This window comes from Macadamia integrifolia, chromosome 6 (genome assembly GCF_013358625.1).
Source record: "Macadamia integrifolia cultivar HAES 741 chromosome 6, SCU_Mint_v3, whole genome shotgun sequence".
NCBI lineage: Eukaryota > Viridiplantae > Streptophyta > Magnoliopsida > Proteales > Proteaceae > Macadamia > Macadamia integrifolia.
In genome coordinates, this window is record NC_056562.1 from 30,309,937 (window position 1) to 30,336,553 (window position 26,617).

The 26,617-nt window shown below is 37.7% G+C and overlaps 1 protein-coding gene across 2 annotated transcripts in view; it reads left to right on the plus strand.

The window, feature by feature from the left end:
* The window catches only part of LOC122081107 (phosphatidate cytidylyltransferase 4, chloroplastic-like), a 55,731-nt gene that overhangs the window by 17,713 nt on the left and 11,401 nt on the right, over positions 1-26,617 (plus strand). Inside the window, exons 5-6 of one of the 2 annotated variants that reach the window (XM_042648084.1) lie at positions 10,461-10,594; positions 16,983-17,098. In XM_042648084.1, the coding sequence (XP_042504018.1) occupies positions 10,461-10,594; positions 16,983-17,098 (250 nt within the window). The remainder of the gene's footprint in view (positions 1-10,460; positions 10,595-16,982; positions 17,099-26,617) is intronic. The other variant, XM_042648082.1, reaches the window with a different exon arrangement.

The window sequence follows — 26,617 nt, forward strand, 5'->3', positions numbered from 1 at the left end:
GGTGAGCTTCATTCTTCTTTGACGGGAGTAGAAATATAGTGATGATCTTAGGACTTAGGCACTCATTTTGGCATCATAGAGGTAAGTATAATAAATACTTGTATTTTTTATGTCTTATTTTCTTTATATTTATAATTTTGTTTCATAATTATGTATTTATATTATATGTTAATATGTTATGATGATTAATGATTGATGATTGATGAAGATGAACTTAGTTTATTCACTTTATTGATTTGTTTTCATTGGTATGAATATGAACTTTTAATATTTATTTAACATATGAGTAATAGGATTTAACTAGGATTTGAGCAAAATAGATTGGTTTTATAAAAAAATTACACAGGAACGCTTTAGTATGCCCGCTTTATCACTAAGGCGCTCTAAAAGACCCTCAAACGCCTCCGTCGCCTTATTGCCTTAAAAACTATGTTCGCGATTGTAGCGTATCATTTCATCAGCTAAATCTGATTAGTCTTCCAAAGACAATTCGGCCTTCCTTGCCAACCGTGGATGTGGTCGCGGTCGTGGATCGGCTGGTTGAGGTTCTAGTGGACAACTTTTTGATCGTGCAGCCTGCCAGTGCACTTATTACGGGAAGCCCAACCATACTATAGAGACTTGCTGGGCAAAGCATGGCAAGCCAGAGTGGGCAACCCAGTTAGCCAATCATGCAGTGTCAGATGATGGTACTGACACAGTGTCTTCTGTTGATGCTAAACTGAGACCTTCTTCAGGAGATTCATCTACCAGTTTGCGCGATGACATCAATCAGTTGCTCCGGCGGTTGCACACTCTTGAGGCATCCTCTAATACATCCAATGGTGGGTCTATATCTGTTGCCACCTTAGCTTATACAGGTACCTTAGCCCTTCTTACCACTACCTTTACCCCTTGGATCATTGATTCAGGTGCTTTTGACCATATGACTGGTAAGTCATCACTTTTTAAAACATTTTCTTCTAGAACCAGTTCTACATCTGTTATTCTTGCCAACGGTGCTTCTACATCGGTTCTCAGTTATAGTACTATATCACCCACATCCTCACTGAATTTATCTTCTGTGTTACATGTTCCACAAATCCCATTAAGTCTTCTTTCTGTGAGCCAGTTAATTAGCTCATTAAATTGCTCAGTAACATTCTTTACCTCTTACTGTTTTTTTTAGGATCTTCACACGAGGAAGACGATTGGTGGAGGGCATGAAAAAGATGATTTTTATTATCTCAACTGTGGTTCTCATACTTCTTCTGCTGCTGCTACTGCTGTTGGGGATGTGATTCCTTTCCAATGGCACTGTCTTTTAGGACATTTATCTTTAGCTAGGTTGAAACTTTTATTTCCTAGTTTTAAGTCTGTGATTAGGTTAGAATGTGAGGCCTGTGAGTTGGGAAAACATCACCATGTGTCCTTCCCATCTCGCTATGTGTCTTGTAGTCCGTGTTGATTTTCCTTAGTCCATTCTGATGTATGGGGTCCTTGCAGAGTTAGTAATAGATTTGGTTTTCATTATTTTGTGACTTTTGTGGATGATCATTCTCGCCTTACATAGCTTTACATGTTAAAGGACATATTTGAATTTTTAAATGTGTTTCAGCAATTCTATAATGAAATAAAAACTCAGTTTGGCATTTTGATTAAGATTTTTCGTTCTGATAATGCTTTAGAATATGCTCAAACTGATATTTTTTATTTTTATGCCAACCATGAGATGATACACCAAACTAGTTGCGCCTATACCCCATAGCAAAATGGGGTAGCATAGCACAAGAACTAACATCTAATCGAGGTAGCCCGTGCTATTATGATTCATATGCATGTTCCTAAGCATTTTTGGTGTGATGAGGTTTTAACTGCATGTCACTTGATTAATCGCATGCCATCTTCAGTGCTCTCAACTAGGTCCCCTTTTTCTATTATGTTTCCTACTTTGCCAAGATTTTTTGTTCCTCCCCGAGTCTTTGGCTATGTGTTTTGTCCATAATTTGCATGTGCAAGTAGATAAACTCTCCTAGGTCTATTAAGTATATTTTTTTGGGTTATTCACGTACTCAGAAAGGGTATAAGTGTTATGACCACATAAATTTTGTTAGTGCCGATGTGACCTTATTTGAAGGCACATCATTTTTTTCTCCTCAGGTGTCCTAGTCTGGTATGGAGTGGACTTCTCCATCTCCTCCACCCATTCCATCTCTCATACCCTTCCTTGATGTGTCTAGTGCCAGTGACTCACCTCTACAGGTTTATCAGCGCAAGAAGAAGGTTGGATAGCCGAGTGGAGAAACTAATACTCCAGATGATTCACTTCCTCCACTGCCGCCTTTCTTTGGTGAAGTTCCTCCTTCTCCGCCTGATGACTTACCAATTGCTCAAAGGAAAGGTATACGTTCCTGCACTTAAAAATCTATGGTTGTGTATCCTATTGATAACTTTGTTTCCTTGTCTCATCTTCCCTCTCCCATCTATGGTCTTGCCTTGTCACTTTCTACTAACCCTATTCCCCGCACCCATAATGATACCCTAACTATTGCTGAATGGATAGCTGCTATGGATGTAAAAATGGATGCTCTCTTGAATCGTGGTACCTGGAGTCTGGTAGATTTACCTCCTGGTAAGGATTTGGTGAAGTGTCGATGGGTGTACACTGTTGAGTATCACTCTGATGGCTCTGTTGAGCTGTTGAGAGCATGTCTGGTTGCCAAGGGGTATACTCAGACATATGGAGTTGATTATTTTGAGACCTTCTCCCGGTTGCTAGACTGAACTTTGTTCGTCTACTTATTTCTTTTGCTGTCAACTTTGATTAGCCCTGTTTCAGTTGGACATCAAGAATGCCTTCTTGTATGGTGATCTATAGAAAGAGGTGTATATGGAGCAACCTCCTGGTTATGTTGCTCAGGGGGAGAATAGAGGTCGTGTGTGTCGCTTACACAAGGCTATCTATGGACTTAAACAGTCCCCTCGGGCATAGTTTAATAAGTTCAGTGCTACCATAGTTACTTGTGGATTTTCTCAGTGTTATTCTGGTTCTGTCTTTGTTCGTCGCAGAGGTGATAAACTGGTTGTCTTGGTAGTTTATGTTGATGATATTATACTTCCTGGTAATAATGAGGCAGGAATTTCTGAAGTAAAAGCTTCTCTTTAGCAACACTTTCAGACCAAGGACTTGGGTCAACTTCATTATTTTCTTGGGATTGAGGTGATCCAATGCAAAAAGGGGATTAGTCTATCTCAAAGGAGATACGTGCTGGACTTTTTATCTGATACTGGTATGCTTGCTTCCAGACCTGTTGATATCCCTATGGATCCTCACCAGAAGTTTGGGGTTGATGATGGCGAACCCCTCCAGGATGTGCATCAATACAGGAGTTTGATCGACAAGTTGATATATCTTACTGTGCCACGTCCGGACATCTCCTATGCTGTTGGAGTACTCAGTCAGTTCATGCAGTCTCCTCAGAAAGCTCATTGGGACGTTGCTGTCTGTGTTCTTCACTACCTGAAGGGTGCTCCTGGAAAGGGGTTGATCTATCGTCCTAATCGGCATTGGAATTGGTTGGTTATTCTGATGTTGATTGGGCCGGTTCTGCTAGTGATTGGAGATCTACTATGGGCTATTGTACATTTGTTGGAGGTAATTTGGTTACTTGGCGTAGTAAGAAGCAGACTACCATTGCCCGATCCAGTGCAGAAGCAGAATACAGAGTTATGGCTCATACCATTGCTAAGTTGATGTGGCTACGGTCTTTACTTTTGGAGTTGGGATTTCCCGTGATCAAGCCTATGAAGATGTATTGTGACAACTAAGCTGCAGTGTACATTGCTAGCAACCTGGTCTTCCATGAGAGGACCAAGCACATAGAGGTGGACTGTCATTTTGTTCGTGATGCTGTTCTGAAGAAGCTGATTGAAACCCCTTTCGTTCCTTCGTTAGATTAGTTGGCCGATATGTTCACTATGTCTCTATTTGCTCATAGTTTTCGTAATAGTTGTACCAAGCTGAGCTTGGGTACTGTATATGCTCCAGCTTGAGGGGGAGTGTTGAGACTGACGCTAATCCCGAGCGCTAGTTCCTTGGACCAATAGGGTCAATTCTGTCCTATCGGCCCAATATTTTTAGTTAGGGTTACTTCTTTATGTCGTGGGGGTATTCTTGTATTTTCATTCTTATGAAATAATATTAAGGTTAGGGAAAACCTGCGATCAAACCATTCTGGTAAGATCGCAGGTCTCTTCTCATCTTTTGGGAGTCTCATTTGGTTGTACCTCTCTCTTCTTCTTCTCTTCTCTCTTTCTTTTTCTTTTGGTTTGATTACAAGGTATCTGAGATTGTAACAACCCTGATTCAGATTTTTGGTTGAAGCGGCTTGACCAGTCTGACCATCCAGACCAAGATGAATTGGGTCTCAACCTTGTTCTGGTTCAGTAGGATAGTAGAAGTTTATTTATTTATTTGAATTATCTTGTAATCTCTTATATTGGGAATTTTTAGATGGGATGTGGTGACTAGTGTGAGATCTGTGGGAGGCCAAGGTGTTGAGTTCTCAATTATTGTCGGGTTACATCAAGGATCCGCATTGAGCCCCTACCTATTTACACTTATCATGGATGATTTAACCAGGAATATTCAAGGAGAGATCCCTTGGTGTATGCTTTTTGCAGATGATATTGTTTTGGTCGATGAAATAGTGGTAGAGATTAATGATAAGTTGGAACTATGGAGATATATTTTGGAATCGAGAGGTCTTAAGATAAGTAGAACGGAGATGGAATATATAATGTGCAACTTTAGTCGATTGAGGATTGATAGCGAGGGAGTGAAAATTGAGGGGAGAGAAATCCTGCATAGTGACTGTTTCAGATATCTGGGCTTTATCTTAAACAAGGAAGGTGATATTGATGATGATGTTCCCCACATAATTAAAGTAGGATGGATGAAATGGAGAGGGGCATCTAGTGTTATGTGATCAACGTATTCCTCTAAAGCTTAAGGGAAAATTCTACAGGACAGTCATAAGACTAGCTATGATGTATGGTGCATAATGTTGGGCAGTCAAAAAGCGTAACATAGATAAGTTGAGTGTGGCTGAGATGAGGATGTTGAGATGGATGTGCGGCAAAACCCTGAGAGATATAATACGAAATGACCAGATTAGAACGGATTTAGGAGTTGCCCCAATCCAAGATCAGCTCAGAGAATGTTGGTTTTGAGGTTTGGGCATGTCCAAAGGAGGCCTTTGGATGCCCGAGTATGAAGGAATGACCAGATGCAGATGGATGGAGCTAAAAGGGCTAGGGGTAGGCTAAAAATGACCATTGATGAGTTAGTAAGAAGAGATATGCAAAAGTTAAGTCTTCACTCTAGTGTGGCATCTAATAGAGCTGCTTGGAGGGCTAAGATCCGGGTTGCCGATTGTTCGTGAGTGGGATGTCCCAAAGTTTTTTTTTGTTTTTTATTTTGTTTTTATATACACATGGATCCATGTAGCTGACCCCATTTAGTTGGGATAAGGCTGGGTTGTGTTGTTGTTGTTGCGTTGATTGGTAGATACATAGGAGATTCAATTGTATTTTCCAGTTTCCTCATTTGACTTTGTTTCCTAATTAAATAGGTCTCCTTTGTTTGTTGGGTTTCTTCTTTTATATAGCTTGTACCCATGATGGAAGTTCAAAATGGTGATTGAAATTTAGCTTTTTTGGTTGAGTGTGTGCCTCCATGGCTTGGCAGGCAGCTTGGCTGTTGTCCTCTTTCTATCCCCCCTCTCTCTCATCCAAGGTTATCAAGGCGAGAAGGCTATGGAGGATGGTAAAAAATCAAGGAGACACCAACAAGGCGTCAAGGTGACGAAGGTGCCGGTACAGGCTGAAGTGCTGAACTGCCTTATCACCTAGGCGACACCTTGATATCTATGCTCTCATCTCTTCTTCTTTCTCTCCCTTTCCCCCTGCGTGACCTTTCTTGTTCTTATTCTTTTTGCTTCTTTATTTTTTGTGATTGATTCTCTTCTTCTTTTGGCAGAGGCAACAGAAGGTAATTGAGATGGAAATAAATGTTAGAAGTGAAAATAAGAAAGTTTTGTGGGAAAGAAATCAGATGGGGTCAGTATTGTGGAGAAAGGGTAAGGGGCCATGGGGTTGTAATGTAGGACTAAGTTTGAAAACTCAAACTAATCCAACTGCAGGAATTTTTAGTCAAAAGAACAACCACTAAGCACCCCAAAAGTAAACAATAAACAACAGTCCAGAAATAGGAATCGAACCGCCCTTTGTAAATCAGAAATTTTGACTCAGAACTAAATCAGATATCATACCGAGGACAATTCAATAGCAGAAAATAGAGTATTAAAACAGACCATACTCAGTAACAAAACCACAGGGACAGAACAACCAAAACAGAACTCAGTTCTGTGCAGAAGCACAATCAACCAGAATCAGAGAACTAACCGGACCAGACCATTCCCTTGTCTGATGGGCATGAAATTAGGATCGAACCTCCCTTCCGGCAGGGGGAACACTCGATCCAAAGGGGAGCTCAATTCGATGGCTAGATAGCCTAGTAAGAGTAGTCGATACTTGGAGAATTCTGGAAAAAAAACTCAGATCTGGACTTAACAGTAGATTAGTTCTCTTACCTGAGTTGCAGAACAATAACAGCAGCAATAAGTCTTGCCCACATTAAACAACAATAACACAATAAAGAAAACTAGAAAATAATAGCAACCCACTCGGACTTCTCGCCGCAGAGTGTCGATTGGATCAAACACCAATCCTTTGGCCTTGATCAAACACAAGGAGTAGTCATTGAAGCCAGCGACAACAGCAAGAGTCTTTTTTTTTTTTAAGCATAAATCGTGGCTCATTAAAAGAGCCATCATCTTTATTTATAATGATGGGGAGGGTTTACAAGTAATAGTAACTCTGAGTTACTAAATTTGAGTTACTAAAAATTGATTATAAGAAGTTACTAAAAACTGGAAATTAGAATCTAATGAAAATAGAAACTAGTCTAGACAGAAATTAGAAACTAACAATGACTTGAAATTAGAAACAAATTTAGGTACTGAAATTAGAAACTAAATAACCCCATCTGAAAAGGAAACTAAAGAAAAATGAAACAAATCACTGAATCCCGTATGCAACCTTAGAACCCCTAGTTTAGACCCATAAAAGTAGCCCAATATACTCCAAACCACATGGACTGAAGATACAACCCAACCCTAAGCTTATTCCTAATAAAACAAGCCTAGTTTGGTGAAGAATCTGCATCAGGTTGAAGGGAGAAAATTAAGAAAACTGATTAAATGATATTGCAATCACATGGAACTTGAAAGAAAGCATTTGTAAAGCCAAATAAGCCACGGGCATAAGGTAAAAAAGCTTTCTCCTCCCAAGTGTTGATTAGCTGATATAATTGGTCAAAAAAATATAGGAGAAATCAAATTCTTGATCACCTAAAGAAATGGACAGTAAGAAAACATTCATATATCACAAAATAGTTGCTTTGAGTTTCAAAAAGAATAACTAGGATCAAATAGCAGGTTCAAGAAGTAAAGAATCTCTAGTAAACTGTTCAACGTTCATGAGGAAATGGATTTTAGATGAAGATTTCAATTGTAGTTCAAGAGGACATCAAATATATCTGAATTAATAAAATAGGGGCAAAAACATGGCTATGTTACCAATCTAAAGGAGATATATCTCTCATATTCATATCCATACCCATGGTGAAACTTGACAATCTCCCTTTTCTATGAGGTTGACAGCATGTATAGTGCCACTCTTTCCATTTATTACCATCTTTCCTATAAGTAATCCATCATTTGTTTAGATTATCTTGTCTCCCTTTATGTATTTTCTGTTCTGATGGGGGCTTTGCTTGCACATTCACTAAAGTTTGGTTCTTAACCAGTTTGTGCTTGGCAGAAATAGGAACTTCATGGCCTATTCTTCTTGGTGGCCGAGCACATTGGACTGTGGGTCTTGTGGCAACCTTGATTTCTATTAGCAGCATAATTGCAGCTGATACATATGCTTTTTTAGGTGGAAAGGTATAACATCTTTGATGTTGATCATTATGGTTTTACATGAATTTTATATGTACAATATCAGTCATTTTTTTGGTTGAAAGAACTCAGACAGATATAGATTTTTTTTTTCTTCTGCATTTCCTTTTCATTCTAACTAATTTGATGCACTTCTATTTCACATTTCAGTTTATGAAAGTAGAGGGCATGTTGATTAATAAAAATCCGACCTACAATGTCTTCCCTTTATCAGCATATGAAAATTTCGATCCCTCTGTTAAAGAAATGCACATTGTAATGAATGAAGTTCTTTGTTAACACATTTGCTTTGAGGTGTGCTTATCAAAGTCTCCTAATTATTGTCTCCATCCGCTTGATACTTTTCTTCAGCCTAGTAAGAAAAAAACAAATGTTCTTGGGGTTATGGCTTTTCAGAATTCAGAGCGGCGCTTATAAAGGGTCATGTTCATATTTTCAGGGCATTCAGTAGTAGTCCTTACTCAACTATAAAATGAAAGAGGTAGAATATCATGGGGGAGGGGAAGTTATCTCCTACCTCAAGACGTAACCAGAAAAAAACCAGTGGAGATTCAGATATTCAAACTCTCTCACATGGTCATGGCTGGATCTGAAATTCCAGGTGGTAGATCACCACTAATATTCCTTCCAAATGGGACAGCAATCAGGTCGGATCAGCCAATATCAAAGGAACCAGAAGGGACTGAACTTAGATCTGACGGTAAGTAGCAAACCAGGTTAGAAACTTAACATGGGACTCACAGGTCATGCAAAATAATGACTCCAAATCTTGCAGGTACAATCACCCCAAGGATGTAAGCATCATATAAAATTCTAAAGGTGAAAGGACCAGAACTGACAGAGTTTGATCTACTCTATCTGGACTGCCGGTACTGCCCAGAAACAGATAAAGGAACAGTAACAGAAAATGACATGTAGGAAGAAGAAGAAGAAGAAGAAGAAGAAGAATATCAGAAGAAGGAAAGAAGGGTCTCTCAGGGGAAGGGGAGAGAAGAAAGAGAGCACAAACACAGGCAACTGGAGAACACAATCTCAATGTATTACAGGCATTATTTTAAAAGAAAAGAAATTACATTAAATAAGGAAACTAACTTAACAAGGAAACTACTCAAGTGAGGAAACTGGAGAACACAATCTAATCTCCTACTGCCCTACGTATCTACCAATACTATCTAAAATTCTCGAATATAAAATATTACAAGATAATTTAAAATAAATAAATGAACTTCTAATATCCTATTGAACCAGAACATGGTTGGTACCCGGTTCAGCCACAAATCTGCATCAATTCCCTCAGTGTTGAAAAAACCTCGTCTGCCTGAAGTCTGATCTATGATGACTGGTGGGAAGAATGTAAAACTCCAGGCAAGAGTGTAAACATTTTGAGTTCAGGATTTCTGTTTCCCACATCAAATATGAAGAATCTGTGCTTTGCATGCTATTAAAATCCTTGTAAATGATGTCTTAAAGTGGATCAGTTCACCTCAAACTAGTGGGTGTTTGAACTTGGAGCAGTCCAGTTTTAGTGTAATATTACTGCTTTTCTTATGTAGATCTATCAAGACTTTCCTGTCTGAATTAGGTGCTCAATTTTGTGTTTAACTTTTTACATATGGTTAAATTTCATGGAGAAATCCTGTGTTTTGTCTCAATGTCATAGAATAGAAGTGGCATATATATTTTTGAAGATAAGAGTGACATTCCTAGCCTATACTCATATCAAAGGCCCATTTAAGTGGCCCATTACAAAGAATACCTTGGAACTAAAGGTTCAACACATATATAACCCATCCCAAAGCTTATTTCTAATAAAATAAGTTCAATTAGATATTTAATCTGCGTCACTTCCATGGGATTGACTCCCATGGATTTCTTCAACCATCTGATGAGGAAGCACATGAACTCCTTCCATGTGATGGAAAATACAAGTGTGAAGTCCTTTTGATGAATGTTCGATTGGTATCTTGGACCTTTGGATAGTACCCAATCAGAGGATCTTTTGCTTTACTTCTAACCCATTCTATACCATACCACAATTTGATGTGCATAGAAGTTTACCTTGTAATTTTCTTTTCATGTACATCAGCACACATTATGCATGTGAGGCATCCTTATGTGCCTTGCTAATTTTATTCTTAAAGTTATTATAGATGGTTTGATTTCCTTACTTGGAGGATGTAAGGGCTTGTCACCTTCAACCCTGAGTTGAAGCCTTTAGCACAGGTCATATCCATGAATTGTGCTGCTCAACTAAATGCATGATGATCCTTTTTAATGCTTTTAAAGCAAAGCGTGTGGAAGACTTTGGTATTTTGACTTGCTCTACTTTAAAATTCTGAACCATAAAATGTGTGGGTGCTGGACCCCAAGTTCTGAAAGAAACTTTACTTTATGCAGACATTTGGTCGGACACCACTTACTAACATTAGCCCTAAGAAGACATGGGAAGGAGCTATTGCAGGCTTAGGTGGCTGTATAGCCACTGTACTCATATTATCAAAAATTCTGCACTGGCCAACATCCATACTGAGGTAATAATGACTGTTCCTTGTGTGGTCACATCTTCCTTGCTTTGTTTTTGTCTCATGAAGACATTATGATTTATTTATATGGAAAGTGTATACTTTATTCACTTTTGGCTTCTTGGCACCCCCTGGGCACATGTAGGTTTGAAGTTCACAAATTATGATGATTATTTCCACTGCTGCCAGCTTAACTGAATAGCTAACACAAAAGCTGGATTGTGATTGAACTTCTTTCTGTAATTTCAGAAACAATGACTATTTCATCTCTAGACTTGGGAAAACATTATTCCAGACATCCCCACGGTATTAAAAAATAAATTGTTTGTAAGTTGTAACTAAAACCTGTCAGGTTCATGCAGATATCAGTGCTCGCAATTTTGATCCTGTTACTTCCTCTAATGACTAACCACCTAACAGCTTTCCTGTCTCATGACATAAGTAATTATAAGGAATATCCGAGGTGGACCCCACCACCCCACGTATAAACAACAAGAAGGGGAAATTAAATTTGTGGCCAAGACAAGAAAGAAGCTTCCTACATTGCTCAGAATGTTGAGTGTTTTTTATTATATTCATTTGACATTTACCGACTGAAAAAAGAAAGAAAGAAGCAAAAGACTAGACTTGCATAAGCTTCTTAAAAAGAAGAAGAAAAGAAAGAAAAATAGGATGATGGTCCTCATGGGACGTTGGAAGATTCAAAGGTGAGAGTATTTCATAGTGTTGTTATGGAAAGGTGAATGGTGGCTTTGACTGTTCCAACTTTCCACACCTAAAAGTCCTTAAAAAAAAGTTTTCTTTGAAATCCTCCAGTTTGTGTTATATTATTGGTGAATGGTTCACTGGGATGGGTGCCTTTCCCTAGATGCGATGTCTGGAGTATTCTATTAAATTTTGTTTGGTTCAATTGAGAGGATGTGACTTGAAGTCAGTCAAACCTTTCCCTTTATCTTGGAGCTTAGTGAACCGTTTTGGATGAACTTGTGTACCTATCGACCTTGTTTCTGATTTTCTAACAATGCTCTCTATTGACCATCCAAGAAGAAATGAAGCAGGTGAATTGTTCTCTCTTGCGTTGTCAGAAAATGACTTGGCAGACTATCATTGCTAAGAACAATGTCATAATGATTATATTGTACACTGTTGTAAAGAGGGGCAAACCCATGGGGCCTTACCCTCTCCTCCCTCCAAAAGAATGTTTTAGAATACTCGTTGGTTTTTATAGGCAATATAATAAGATTCAGTATGTGTGGGTGAAAAATATATATAGCCTCCCCCCTCCCCCCTCTTCCCACTCTTTGTCTCCTTCAATCATTATTATGTGCAAAAGAAGGGGAACAAGATATATATATAACTTAGCTAAATAAGGGAAAGGTAGAGTAGAAATTTCAACCATATTAGATGCATTAAAAATGAAGATGATTCTATATTATAAGTGATGAGGAGATTAAGAGAGATTGAAAAAGTATTTCTACAACTTACTAAATGAAAACAATAGAAGTAATAGTGTTTTAGAAGTAAAAGGTGGTAATAACTATCAAGAAACCAAAAATCTTAGATATATATGAAAAATTAGGGGGTCTAAAGTAAAGGAAACTTTGAAGAAGATGAAAATAGGCAAAGCAATAGGTCTAGATGATATCCCAGTAAAGGTGTGAAAGCGCTTGGGAATCTGTGGAATAACTTGGCAACTAAGTTGTTTAATAAGATTATGAGCACAGAAAAATGTTAGATGAATGGAGGAGAAGAATTGTGGTTCTGATTTATAAAAATAAAGGTAATATTCAAAGTTGTAATTACTATAGAGGAATAAACTTATGAGCCATATCATGACATTGTGGTAGAGAGTAATGGAAACCCGCTTGAGACAAGAAACTAATATTTCGATTAAGCAATTTGGTTTGATACTAGGAACCACATAAGCTATTTTGTGCTCAGAAGACTAGTGGAAAGACTTAAAGAATGTGTAAGGACCTCCATATGATCTTTATTGGTTTAGAAAAAAAATATTATAGATTCCCTGGAGAGTTAATTTGGCAAGTGTTTGAGAAGAAAAGTGCTTCAAGTAAATACATGGACATAGTTATGTATAATGGTGTAATGATTGATGTAAGATCTGTTGGGGGGACAACTTAATGAATTCTTAATTACAGTTGGATTACACTAAGGGTCAGCTTTAACTCTGTATTTGTTTATGCTAATCATAGATGAGTAACTAGAGACATCCAAGATTAGATTCCTTAGTGTATGCTTTTGGCCGATGATATTGTTTTGGTGGATAAAACATAAGCAATGATAAATAGAAAGTTGGAATTATGGAGATCAACCTTGGAATAGTTATTTTTTAAAGACAAGTAGAACAAAAATGCCGTAGATGGTGTGTAACTTTAGTAACAACGGTATTGAAAATATGGAGTGGTGAAAATTCAATATAGGGCGATACCGCATAGTGAAAATTTTAGGTACTTAGGTTCAATCATAAATAGATAAGGAGAAATAGAGGATGCTATTGCACAAAGAATTATAATAGGGTGGATGAAGTGGAGAGGTGTGTCTAGAGTGTTGTGTGATCGGCGTATTCCTTTAAAACTCAAAGGAAAAATTTATAAGATAGTAATACGGCCAACAATGATGTATGGAGTAGAATTGATATAAGACTAGATCACATGGGCCCTGATCTCAGTCATGAAATTATGGAGTTGAATTTTGGATCGAATAGAGATCTTATATGAGGGAACAAACCATCAAAAGTTGGACAAATTCTGCCACTGGATTGTCACTTAGGTTGTGACAGCCAAGAATACGGCAAGTACCAGACCCACTTGGGAGATCGGTGATGTGTCCCCATCAAGAATATGGCAAGTACCAGGGGGTTTGGGAGATCACTGGGCTAGTTAATAACCTCTAGCCTCCTTAACATGGCACAACGCGTTTTAAAGCCTTGAGGCCCATGGGCCAAAGAGGACAATATTGTGCAAGGTTAATGGGGCCAGGGCTTTACATAGGCTGGTTGTAAGAAAAATGGAACTTTTGGTACTTTTCCAATAACTCGATATACCAGCCTCTGATGGCCTTCAAACTGGTGTCAAAGGTGAGTCTTAATGAGCCTAACAAACCCTCCAAACAGTGGCCTGATCTGATGAAAGAATGCTGAGATATGGGCAGGACATGAAAAAGGAAAGTTCTGGTAAGTTTGAGTAACTGGAGATTCAGACCTCTGCTTGACAAACTGTGATGGTCGAATGGTCTTCAATGGAGGCCTAATAAACCCACAAAAGGGGAATAGGACTTACCTATGGGGAAATCTGGCCAGAATCGATGGACCTTCAAAAACCCTGACAATGGCTGAAATCGATCCTTGTTGTGGGCTGTCCTTCAAGCTGATCTGGTGGGTTCTGTTCAGGTCTTTAAACACTTAGTAGTAAGCTCCTAATCACTTAGTAAACAAAGTACATACAGAAAATCAGAGAAGGAAGAGGGTGAGAAGGGGTAGGGGAATGGCTATCTCAGCCGGGATCTCTTCATTCGTTGTGTAAAGCATGACAATAGGTCCATGCCTCTTATATAGGCTCTCACTGAATTACAATTAGGAAACTTCTAAATTAGGAAACCTCTTGAAAATAGAAACTTAGACTGAAAACTAATCTTTCTTTAAATTCAATTACTTTACAATCAAGTAAACATAAAAATAGAAACTTATACTAGCCTAATATCTCTTAAGAAGTAAGACTAACTTGTCATCCAAGACAAACCCAAAAAGGAAACAATAAACTTCCTAAGTTACAAAGCTTGCTTGCCAAGACAAAAACAAAGAAATACAAATAAGAACTAATATCTAATATCCTAACAACTACTGGCGGCATCTCTTCCAAGCCAGCTATCAAGATTGGACCCAAGGTATGTGAAAAGTAATAGCAGGTTGTGGGGGCTCTTCTTTTAGGGTTTCGAGTAGGAACCTCTGGTCTTGGTCTCATTTCACAGCAAACGGTGTGGTCTAATCCTAGCTATAGGTCTTTAATGGCACAGTAGCCTCCCATGGTATTTCTACCTAACGGGAAGAGGGTCCTGAATAACGGTCTTGTACTCGATTCCCCCTTTCCAAGCCCATCCAGGTCAGCCCTATGCTCAAGGCCAACAGCCCCTCCTTTTGGCAGCTCGATCTACATCAAGAAGAATGTTGGGCAGTGAAGAAACCACATATAAACAAACTTAGTGTAGCTGAAATGAGGATGTTGAGATGGATGAGTGGTAAAACTAAAAGAGATAAAAGTAAAGGAATAAAAGAATTAGAACTAATTTAGGAGTAGTTTAGATATATGATAAGTTGCAAAAAAGTCGTCTGAGGCGACATGGACATTTGCAACAGAGGCCTTTAAGTGCCCCAGTACAGATGTTGATTTGATTCAAATCAAAGGACCTAAAAAGCCAGGGTAGGCCTAAAAGGACACTAGGAGAAGTTGTGCGAAAAGACGTGCATAGCTTGGGACCAGTTACAAGTATGTATTTGACTGGAGTTGGGATAAGGCTGAGGTGAGTTGAATTGTATTCATTACTTATGTGCATTTATGTCGAGCCTCTTCTTCTTTTTCTGTTCTTATTCTTTCTATAGAAGTAAAAGTATTGTAACTAAGAAAAGAGGACCTTTCTTCAGTTTAAAAGGGGAAATTCAATCTCAAAAATTAATTTCTGCTTTAAAGACTAGTCTGCTATTTATGATTGAAAATGAAAACAAGAGGTGAATGGAATGACCATTATGACTTCTATAAACCTATAGAAGTCAATGTCTCCAGTACTATATTCCCCTATCTTGGTTTTGTTTCTTTCATTGCCAAAGAAGGTATCTAGGATCAGAGGATTGGAAGAATCTACCTCCTCTGCCAATGTGGATTGTTATTGTGATTGGCCAGTTTTTTGGGGTTTGCCAAAGATCAGGCAGAATTATGCTAGATTGGCAATCCTGATCATAATCGGCACACCCCAGTCCCATCTCTGATACCAAGTTTTAAGTCCTTGTACTCTATTGCCCAAACCATGCTCAATGCTGATTATTTGAATGCTCTCATCTCCTAGACCTAAGTTTCCCTGGTCAGGCAACACCCATCCAATCCTTAGAATTCTCTTGCTTTGGCCATTTCTTTGGGCCTATTTAACAAGGGCATGCTTAGTTGCCATTATCTATTCATGTCCTTATGCTGGAGATTGACATGCTTGTCAACATGGCTAGGAATTTTTAATACCTTTCTCTCCTTTTAAAAAGAAAGAGTGATATAGGGGGGAATGATTACCTGCAGAATGGAAAAGATGATTAGATACAATGTTTCAAATTTTGGATTTCGGTGCATTCTTCAACCCCCTCCTCCCATCAAGACCAAAATGTTTGGGCAAAATGGTCGAAATCCCGTCGAAATTGGGTTCATTTTGTTGGAAATTTTGAAATAACCGTTTCACTGGTCAAGACTTAGAATTTTACCCTAAAACTTCATGGATTGCCTATTTGAGTATGTTTACACATGTTTGAATCATTAGATTGGGAAAAGAAAAACACTTGAAGTGGTAGTTTGGCATTGGGCCCTATGACATATGACGACCATGTCATCCTCTGCCTGAAGAATCTCTCAAAGTCCATAACAACATGTGGGAAATTTGAAAATATGGGAAGTTTGGCCAGGTGATACTTCAAATCCACTCAAATGTTGAAGTGGATGCTCCTCAATTGACCACCAAGCCTTGATTCAGTAGCAAAATGAAGGTTTTTGCCAAAAGCTTTCTGTTAGTTTTGAAGCTGTACAGAGAAAGGAGGCAAAAGCTCAAGATTTCACTGAAATGAGTCAAAATGACTGAAATGCTGCTGAAATTTGGACTACTCTATGTTTTGCATAGGATTTCTTTCGTCCCATGTAAAATAGAATAATTTTTTTGCAAATTTTTGACATTTTTGGTCGAAATTTTAAGGTACGGTTATAAATATAATAGTAAGGAAGCATTGTTTGTATCACGCCTGGATGTTGCCTATAATAAAACATAATTATTACATACCTTTATGGTTGTGTGTATGTGTAGGGTTCTTATGGATGCCATGTCAGACACTTTTTTGGACACTGAACCAGTGAACATGTACTTGTTACGTAGCTTTTGACCATGGCAAAGAATTTGATTTAAGCATATCATTTCACCATATTGCCTCACTTTTTGGTTTATTTCCTCATTCCTCTCTTCTTATCTACATACAATATATTAGCAACTTTCACAGATTTTTTAATTAGCTCCCTGTTTCATATATAAACCCATAATGACATGCTCCTAAACTAACCTTTTATTCTTCTTCTTCTTCTTTTTTTTTTTTGGGGGTGGGGGGGGGGGTGTGGTCTTTGATTACTCTCCGAATGATTATCAGTGCTGCAGCTTTTGGGTTCTTGAATTTCATGGGATCTCTTTTTGGTGATCTTCTCGAGTCCATGATTAAACGTGATGCTGGTGTCAAGGATTCTGGGTCCCTCATTCCTGGACATGGTAAGTGCTCAGGCTACCCATAATTGAAATTTCTGGAAAGACATAGCAACTAGAAGCTCATTTGATCTTTGTATAGTCTTTTTATGCCTTTGAACTGACTTCATTTTTTATATTTGGTGCCAGTTTGGATGATAAACTAACGATGGTATTTTTTTCTTTTTTTGAGGAGAATAATAAATTCATTACCAAGAGGAAAGAAAAGGGTAGGGATTAAGTAGTTTTGAAAGGATTTTGTATTTTGGTATGGTGCAATAATTTTGTTTTTCCATTCCATCCTAAGGATCATACCCTTTTCTAAGCATAAGCATTTGAATTAATTTCCCATTTATCTCATTTTATTTTGAGATAAAATGGAGAAGAATAATGAAAAATATGAAATTAGGTGAGGCCCTGATGAGGTTTGCTAATCTGAAAAGACAAACACTATCAAACCTATGAGAAACCAAAATTGTAGTGAACCAGACAACTGAAATATGGCAGAAATTTCAAGTGAATAGAACGTGCAAACTATAAACCCGATAAGTGGAAACCTGATTATGTGGTAAAAATATCAAAGAAGTTAATGGTTGGATGGGCAGATACTTGCAAGAACAGAAAATAGGAAGTCTAGAAAACAGAAAAATGGCAAGCTAAGAAAACTAATATAACTCACGATCCAACCATCCGATTAACACCATACTTTGATCGAATGAAGTAGGAAGGGCGGGGAATTACTTAATTTAAGTTCACTCGAAATTGATGGCTAAAAAGTCAAACTGTTGACTGAAGATCAAGCTATGTTGCTGTCCAACAGTATATTGCAGACATGCAAACGGTACTGGGAATTAACAGAACTTAAAAGAGAACTTCGATTACAGTGTTAAGAATTAAATAAACAAAAAAGAAAAGATCAGAGATTTCTTGCTGGAATGTTGATCAAACAGTGTTTGAAAAGAGAAACAACAAAAGAAAAAAGGAAGAAGATATGACCGAAAGGCTTCACCACCCATGGCCTGTGGTTGGGCTTCACCACAGCTGCATAACACACTCATTGTCTCATGGAGCAAATCAACAGTCAAAATCTGTGGGCAGCATGCCCAACTCCTTTATTTATTGTAGTTGATCGCTACATCATAAATATAGAGATCTCTTCTTAATAGAAAGAGATCCTTCACAATATGGAAACTCTTAAAAATTAGGAAGTCCAAGAAAAAGGAAACAACTAAGTAGCAATAGTAACTTAGCCTAGAAGGAACTTCCATTAAAACTTAGAAACTATTATAAATAAAGACTAACTTCTTAATCCCGTATAGGCCTTAAATCCCTAATATTTGGGTTTATAGAATGCGTCCGTTACTGTAGAAACGCCAAAATTACGTTGCCCATGACCCGTATAACCCATTGGGAACTTAAATTTGGGCAACTTATTGAACCGAGGGTTCAACTTGACCCAAAGAATTGAACCAATCTAAATCCCAAAATTCTTCTTCCACAGGATGTGATCCGCATCAGGCCCTTCCCACAATTGAGAACCATAAGATCTAGTGCCAAGTTTCTCTTTTCCACAAAATACGTGCCCAACCTATCAAATGTTTCTCTTCATCTAATAGGCTGGTTTTATCCTCAAAATTTGAACTTGCAAGATAACAATCTTGACATGGCATAGATACATGTTTATCGACTTGATGGGGGTGGGTTAAATTATTTCAATAGGATCGCAGGAACTACTGGACCATATTACTAAACGAATGATTGGTCTGAAGGTTGGACTATATCTTGCTAGGTTTTATACATAGTTGTCACGGTGCCATGGCAACCCAAGGTGGTGGAGGGGTGGCTAATTAATGGGGGAACGGTGGGCCCCAAAAGATCCAACTAGGATGGGTGTGGGCCCACTTTAAGGATTTAATTAATTTAGATCTAAGATCAGGGGGCAAACAGTAAGTATGATGATGATGTTTAGAATCAAGTGGCAATCCTGTGAATAAATGGAAGTTCACAAGGGGCAATGGAACTTTTGTAAATACCCAGGAGTTTCTAATAGGGAGTGGCAGAATCATAATTCTAGGAACTCCCACTCAGAAATAGCAAAATAACATAGATGGGTTAAAGGGTATTCTAGGAAGCAAACATAAAATAAGGCAACAAAGGTATTAAATACTAAGAGGGGTATTAAGGGAAAACAACAGAAAGCAAGGGCTAAACAAACCCACGATTCTTGTTGGGGGTTGTCTTCAACCTCCAGAGAGTCTTGAAGTGGAGAGGATTCCCTCAATATGGATCGTATGAGTCTGAAATTTCAGGGAGATGCTCTACACTCACAAGGCTCTTCAATGCAAGCAACCATTAGGTCAGATGATTAGTGATTACAAGATCTAGGGCTGCTGAAACAGATCTGGTGGTGGACTTAGTTTCGGACCTGCAACTCAGGTTAAAAATCCCAGTTTAGGCCACTAATGGGTCCCAGATTTGGCAATGGGTCGCCCTTGGGTATTGGCTTAGTTCTTAGAATCTAAGATGGAAAGAAGAAGAGTCAAGGGAGATCGATACCTCTCTTGCTGGACTGCTAGGGCTGCTGGAACAGAGAAGGAACAGAAAAGAAGACAACGAAGAAGAAGAAGAAGAAGAAGAAGAAGAAGAGGGGCAGCCACGTAGGCAGTACTCAACTTAATTTTTCTTCATTAATCAACTAATTTTCTCATGAATTACATGTCTAATTTATAATAAAATAAAATTAAAACCTTCTAATTAAAATCAAAGACTAAGATAGAAATAAAATCTCCTACACCTAGGCTAACATAATTAGGAGCAAATAAGCACTCAAATAGGAAACAAATATTCTCAAATAAAAATAAAATCCTAGAATATTCTATTAAACTTGGAACCCAAATTGGATCTGGGTCTTGGTCCGGGTTTGGAGCGGGTTTGGGTCGATCTATCGGAGCGCTACTGCATCACTAATTGATTTGGGTGTGAATCGCCCACTATGGCATTACATGGCAATCAAATCGCCCATGTGTTATTTTTTACTTCCCCTATGACATAAAACACCAATCAACATTAAACAACATCAAGTCATAAAAATCAACATAGTCACACTCATCAAGTCATAAAAAATCAACATGACTTATTGACATTTAGAGAAATGCTCTTCTATAATAAGTTTTATTGGTCAAATGATTTTATTTTTAGATGAGACTTTGTATTAGGTATTATAACACAAAACTAGCTTTTCAACAAGTCTAAGATTACTTAAATATGAGTTGTTATGACAAAGTTATGTTCCGGTCAAACTTATTTTAAAGTGTGCGAATGTTAAATCACTTGAATGGAAATAATTTTATTGGCATTAAAACAAAAGATTATTTTACTGGACTTTTGGTTTTTAGCAATGTTCTACCATGATAAGATTTATAAAAATTTCAGAATTGAGAAAAACCTTAGCATTCAAAAGTTGAAAATCGCCCTACAGCCAAAAATCTAGTTTTTGTTTTTGGACTGGGGGGTTAACTTTTTATCATTTTGGAATTTGATTTTTAAACCATTTTTATTGGATTCAAAATAGGGGATATTTGGCATAAATAAGGGCAAAAAATATAAGGAGGCATACAGTGCAAGGATTGCTTCAAGAGAAGGGAGGAGAAGGTGAGAAGAGAGGAAGAGAAGAGGAAAGAAGTGTGCAACCTAATGAGAGAGAAATTACTCATCTCCCTTGTATTGATTTACTGACATAATACTAGGAATTATATAAATCTCCCTAGGGAGGTAAAAGGTAAAAATGTAAAAGTACAATAAAAGACAACAAGATAATAAACCAGTGCCCAAAGTACCCTTATTACATAAACTCTAACACTCCCTCTCAAGTTTGAGAATTAATGTCATTCATTTCCAGCTTGAACAAAAAGGTATTGAACTGGTGAGAGAAGAGCCCTTTGGTGAAGATATCAGCCAATTGATCGGCTGTCTTCACAAAAGGAGTGCAAATGTCTTCAAAGTTAGTCTTCGCCTTGATGAAATGTTGGTCTACCTCAATGTGCTTTGTATGATCAATTGGTTATGTTGCACAGGATTGTGAGCAATACTTATGGCAGCTTTGTTATCATAATAGAGTTGCATAGGTCCCTTCAATATCAAATTCCAATTCGTGGACTATCTCAACAATAGGAGTTCGCATACTCCATGAGCCATTGGATTAGACTTTGCCTTTGCACTTGATCTAGCCACAACAAGTTTTTTTTTTTTTCTCCATGTGACCAAATTGCCACCCACAAATGTGCAACCACCTGATGTAGACCATCCACTAGAAACGGAGCTAGCCCAGTCAACATCAGTGTAGCCTTCAATCCGCAAATGGTTGCTCCTGGCATACAACAATTCTTTTCTTGGTGTGGACTTCAAGTATCTAAGATTGCGATATACAACATCCAAATGCCCACTATTGAGAGCATGCATAAACTGACTCACCACCCCAACTATACAGGTCATATCTGAGCGAGTAAGAGATAGGTAAATGAGCTTCCCCTCTAGTCTCTGATACTCATCAACAAGGTTGGACCACAGTCCTTTCCGAGTTTGTGATTTTGCTCAATAGGAGAGTTTGCTGGTTTACAACCTAACATGCTCGTTTCTTTCAACAAATCCAACACAAACTTTTTTTGATAGATATTTATTCCTTTCTTAGACCTTGATATTTCAATGCCCAATAAGTACTTTAAAGGTCCAAGGTCTTTGATTTCAAACTGTTAAGCCATGTCGGACTTCAATGTGTTTATCTCAACCCAGCCATTTTTAGTCACCACAATGTCATCCAAATAAACAATTAGGGTTGTGATAGTACTATCATCCACATCACCTCACTGGGTAAATAAAGTACCAGCCTGACTTTGGGTATATCCATTCTCCAAAATAGCCTGCCCAAACCTCTTAAACAAGCCTTCAAGGATTGTTTGAGGTCATATAAAGCTTTCTTAAGAAGACATATCAAGACAAGCCTTCAGATGAGGGAAACTTGAAGCCTAGTGGAGTTTTCATATACATTTCCTCTTCTAAGTTACCATGGAGGAAATGCATTCTTCACATCCATTTGACACAATGGCTAGTCTCTATGATGCAGATTCTTCACCAAACTAGGCTTGTTTTATTAGGAATAAGCCTAGGGTTGGGTTGTATATGTGTTGGGCCTTCAGTCCATGTGGTTTAGAGTGTATTGGGCCACTTTTATGGGTTTAAACAAGGAGTTCTAAGGTTGCATACGGGATTCATTGATTTGTTTCCTTTTTAGATGGGGTTATTTGGTTTCTAATTTCAGTACCGAGGTAGTTTCTAATTTTCAGTCATAAGTTAGTTTCTATTTCCAGTTTTAGGAACTAAAGGATTTTCTATTTTGTAAGTTTCTATTTTCAGTTTTAGTAACTAGGTGAGTTTCTAATTTTTAGTTTCCTATTTCAGTTTTTAGAAACTAAAGTTAGTTTCTATTTTATGTAACCTCCATCATTATTATAAATAAAGGAAGGGCTCTCATTAGGAGTCAGACGATTTAATGAATGAAAATAAGCTATGTTCATGTTTTCTCTTAGCCTCTTATGAGTGTGTTGTGTGTTTGATCGCAGTGGAAGGGAGTGGTGTTTGATCCATTCGACACTCTGTGGCGTGAAGTCCGAGTGGTCTCTTCATGTTTTATCTTTCTTCTTTCCAAATTTTATTTTCAAGCATCTGTTACTGTTCAGAATACCGGCATATCAGTTAAGTAATCTGAACTTTCTGCAATTTCTGGGTTTTAAGAGTTCCAGATTTTCTCCACCGACCTGTACTGATCTAAGAGACCAGCCATCTGATGGCTTTGAATTTCGGGTTGAGTGTTACCCCTGCTGAGAGGAAGAATCGATTCCAATTTTAGAGTAATCAGGCTAGGGGATTGTCTGATATATTAAATCTCTCTAATTTGGTTGATCTCTGTTCTAACCCACTTCTGTCCAGAATTCTGGTTCGATTGTTCCAGCTGTTGATGCATTAAAATTGGTAGCTGTTGTTCATGGTTCAGCCTCTGTTATTGGACCACTAAGCCTCTGTTTTTCCTGATCTCTATTTAGCTACAGAAATTCTGAAACTCTGAGATCGATAGGGCTGATCTGTGTTAATTGATTTCTGTCTTCTAGTGCACTGTAGTGACCAGAATGGTGGTCGAGTAGTCTGGTTTATTTTCTGTTGATCTTTTGACATGTGGTTCATGTTTATAAGGTGGAGTGAACCTAGTTGATTCCCTTGCTAATCCCTGTGATTTGTTTTTGCTGATCTGACCAATAGCACTGTCTTGTTGAGGTCGATACATCACTGTTCCAGATCTGAAGTATTTTTTTATTTGCTTGAATTGTTCTACTTTTGTCCTTTGGTTTGTCCTGCTGTTTATTGTAATCTTATTAGCTATATTAAGGTTTGGGTTGGTTATGGTTGTTCTTTGGTTTAAAAGTTCCTGCAATTTTGGGTCTAGTTGGGTGTCCAATCTAGTCGGGTGTTCAATCTAGTCCTACATTACTCTATTGGTAGCCAATGATAAGAGGACGCTTATTGAATTATGTTTAACCACAATAACAAATGTCTCTTGATAGTTAACCCCATACACCTAATTATATCCTTTGGCCACCAATCTGGTGTTAAATCTCTCAATAGTACCATCTGACCGTTACTTGATTGTGTAGACCCCCCATCTACATTCAGTTGGAACTCTTCCCCTGGGAAGATCAACCAACTTCTAAGTATAGTTCTTCTTGGGTGCCATCATTTCCTCATAAATGTGGATTTAGGATATGGTAACAGAGAAAGCAACACCTGTAGGAGAGATAGCATTATGGGGAACAAACTGGACTATAGGGTTAGCACAAACTCTCTTTCCCTTTCGAATAGTAATGGGAAGATCTAACTCAAAAGGAGGGGAAGGAGTGTTACTGGATCTCAAAATGTGGATCCAAAGAGGACTCTTGACATGTCTTCTTTCCCTTTCTTTTGTAAACAAGTTGGAAGTGGCACAAAGATCGATTCAAGAGAAGGGAGGGGAAGGTAAGAGGTGAGAAGAGAAGAAAAGAAGACGAGAGGAAGATAAGAGAAGAAGAGAGAAAGAAGTGCACACCTGAATGAGGGAGAGCAATGATTCTCCCCTATATTGATTTACTAATATGGTATTAGGAATTATATACATTCCCTTGGGAGGTAAAATGTGAAAAAAAAAATAGTACAATATAAGACAACAAATATAGTAAACCAATGCCCAAAGTACCCTTATTACATAAATTCTAACACAATCCTTAATAGATCTATTTATGTTCAAACTGGGGATTGCTAGTGGATTACAATATATGGTGAGAAGGGGGGTGGCAAACAAAAGAGTGAAAGCTTGCAAAGAGATATTTTTGCGATCTTATTGGCGACTAGCTCGTTAGTGCAAGACGCAGGTTTAATTAGTTAATATTTTTATTCCATTCTATTACATATTTAACTCTTATTTAGCTAAACATTGTAAATAGTCATTTACTAAAGATATTATTTAGAAATAAGCAAATACCCCATATTTGAATCTAATTAAAAATTCAAATTTCAAAAGGATAAAAAGTCAACTCTCCAGTTCAAGAACAAACTGGATTTACAATTGTAAAGCTGATTTTCAACTTTTAAATGCTAGAGTTTGCTCAAATCTAAACTTTTTTTTTTTTTTATTAAATCTTGTTGTTATAGAACATTTAGTTACCTACAAAATGGGCGTCATACCAGCCAAATAGATTTCTTCCTAATTAAAGGGGGTTGATAGAATGTTGTGTAAGGAGTGTAAGGACTGTAAGGTTATTTTTAGGGAGAGTTTAACCACCCAACATAGATTAGTGGTCCTGGATATGTGCCTTAATACATAGAAGCGTAAGATGAGGGAGCGTAAGTGACTACATAATGTGATTTTCACACATTTGCAGGTTACAGGGTCATGCGCATAAAAGATGTTAAATGGGAGGATTTGATGCAATCTAGACACCTGTTTACCCATGGATCGACTCACATGTAATCAAGGACAAGATGGGAAGAAGTTTCACTAAAGCAATCAAGGGCAAATGAGGAATTTCACCTCAATTTAGAAGTTTGACCAAGAGATTGAGCAACAAAGAAGAATCGGACGAGGGAGGACTTACGCAAGTTTGAGAAGAGAAGTGTAGCGGCATGATGGTAATTTTGGAAGATGAGGAGTTCTCTGGAACATATTGGATATTGGGCTCGTTGCGTTCGTAATTTAAAGTGATGCATTTTTAATTCTCAGGTCGAGTCAATCTGGGGTCAGGATGGAGAGTTATAGCTGAAAATTTGTTTTTGGCTAAGTTGAAATTTAGAATTAAAAAAAAAAAAAAAGTAAATTCAAAATATCTCTCCTTCTCTCTCCTCTCTCCTCTCTCCTCTCTCCTCTCTCCTATGCGCAACTCTCTCTTTTTCATTCCTATTTCTTCTTTGTTTCCTTCTTTCTCTCCCTCTTTCTTCTCTTGTAAGTATCTTTCTCTTTCCTACTTGGTTTCTAACTCTCCTCTTTCTTCTCTTGCAAGTATCTTTCTCTTTCTTACTTGATTTCTAACTCTCATCTTTCTTCTTTTGCAAGTATCTCTCAATTTCCTAAACTATTTCTAACACTTTCTATTTAGCCTATAAATGGGGACCTAATTCACAACTTGAGAGGCAACTTTAGCGTGATTTTTCTTATGAAAATTTTCTTTTCTCTTAAGTTGTAAGTAAAGATTGAAGTTCTTAAGCTTGGAGTTCTGTAATACATATTCAATAAAATATTTTATTTTATTCTCCTTTTAATTTAAGATTTAATTCAATATCATGTCTTGTCCATCTTCTAATTATTTTTCATCTTTTTTCATCGCTATGGTTAACTAAATCCCACAACTTGGGGATTGGATGAAACCATGAGATAAAGAGCAACCTGTAAGCAATTGATGCCCGTTTTCTAATTCCATGTAACCAAAACCCTATTGCAAAGTCAAAATTATGTATGCCATTGATTACCTTTCGTCTGCCTTATTACCAACTTCCAATATGGTATTTCTTATAATCTAATGCTATGTATGTGTTGAATAACTCATGGGACATATTAGATTAAAAATCCATATTTCTAATTAAGCTATTCAAGAGTGCGATATAGGGCTAGATTGTTTGTAGGTTGTTCTTAAATTTCATGGTGGACTCTAATTCCTAAGTGCTTTCCCCACATCATAATTTCACACCTCTTTATTGCTTGCATAATGTTAGGTTCATTATTCATTATTGTCTTAATCTTAGGTTCACTTTATGATTGCATGTTTAATTTAATTCCATAGTTAATTCTTGCCTTTCACCATTGTTAGTTTAGTTTACCTAATTTATGACGATCCCATTAGTTAGTACATCCTACCTAGGTTAGAATTGAATTTTTCATAGAGCTTACCTCTCTGTGATCGACCCGCATCTACACATGACCTGTGCGCTTGCGGTATTACTTTATTTCTCAACCGTACCTTTGGGAGTCTTGAC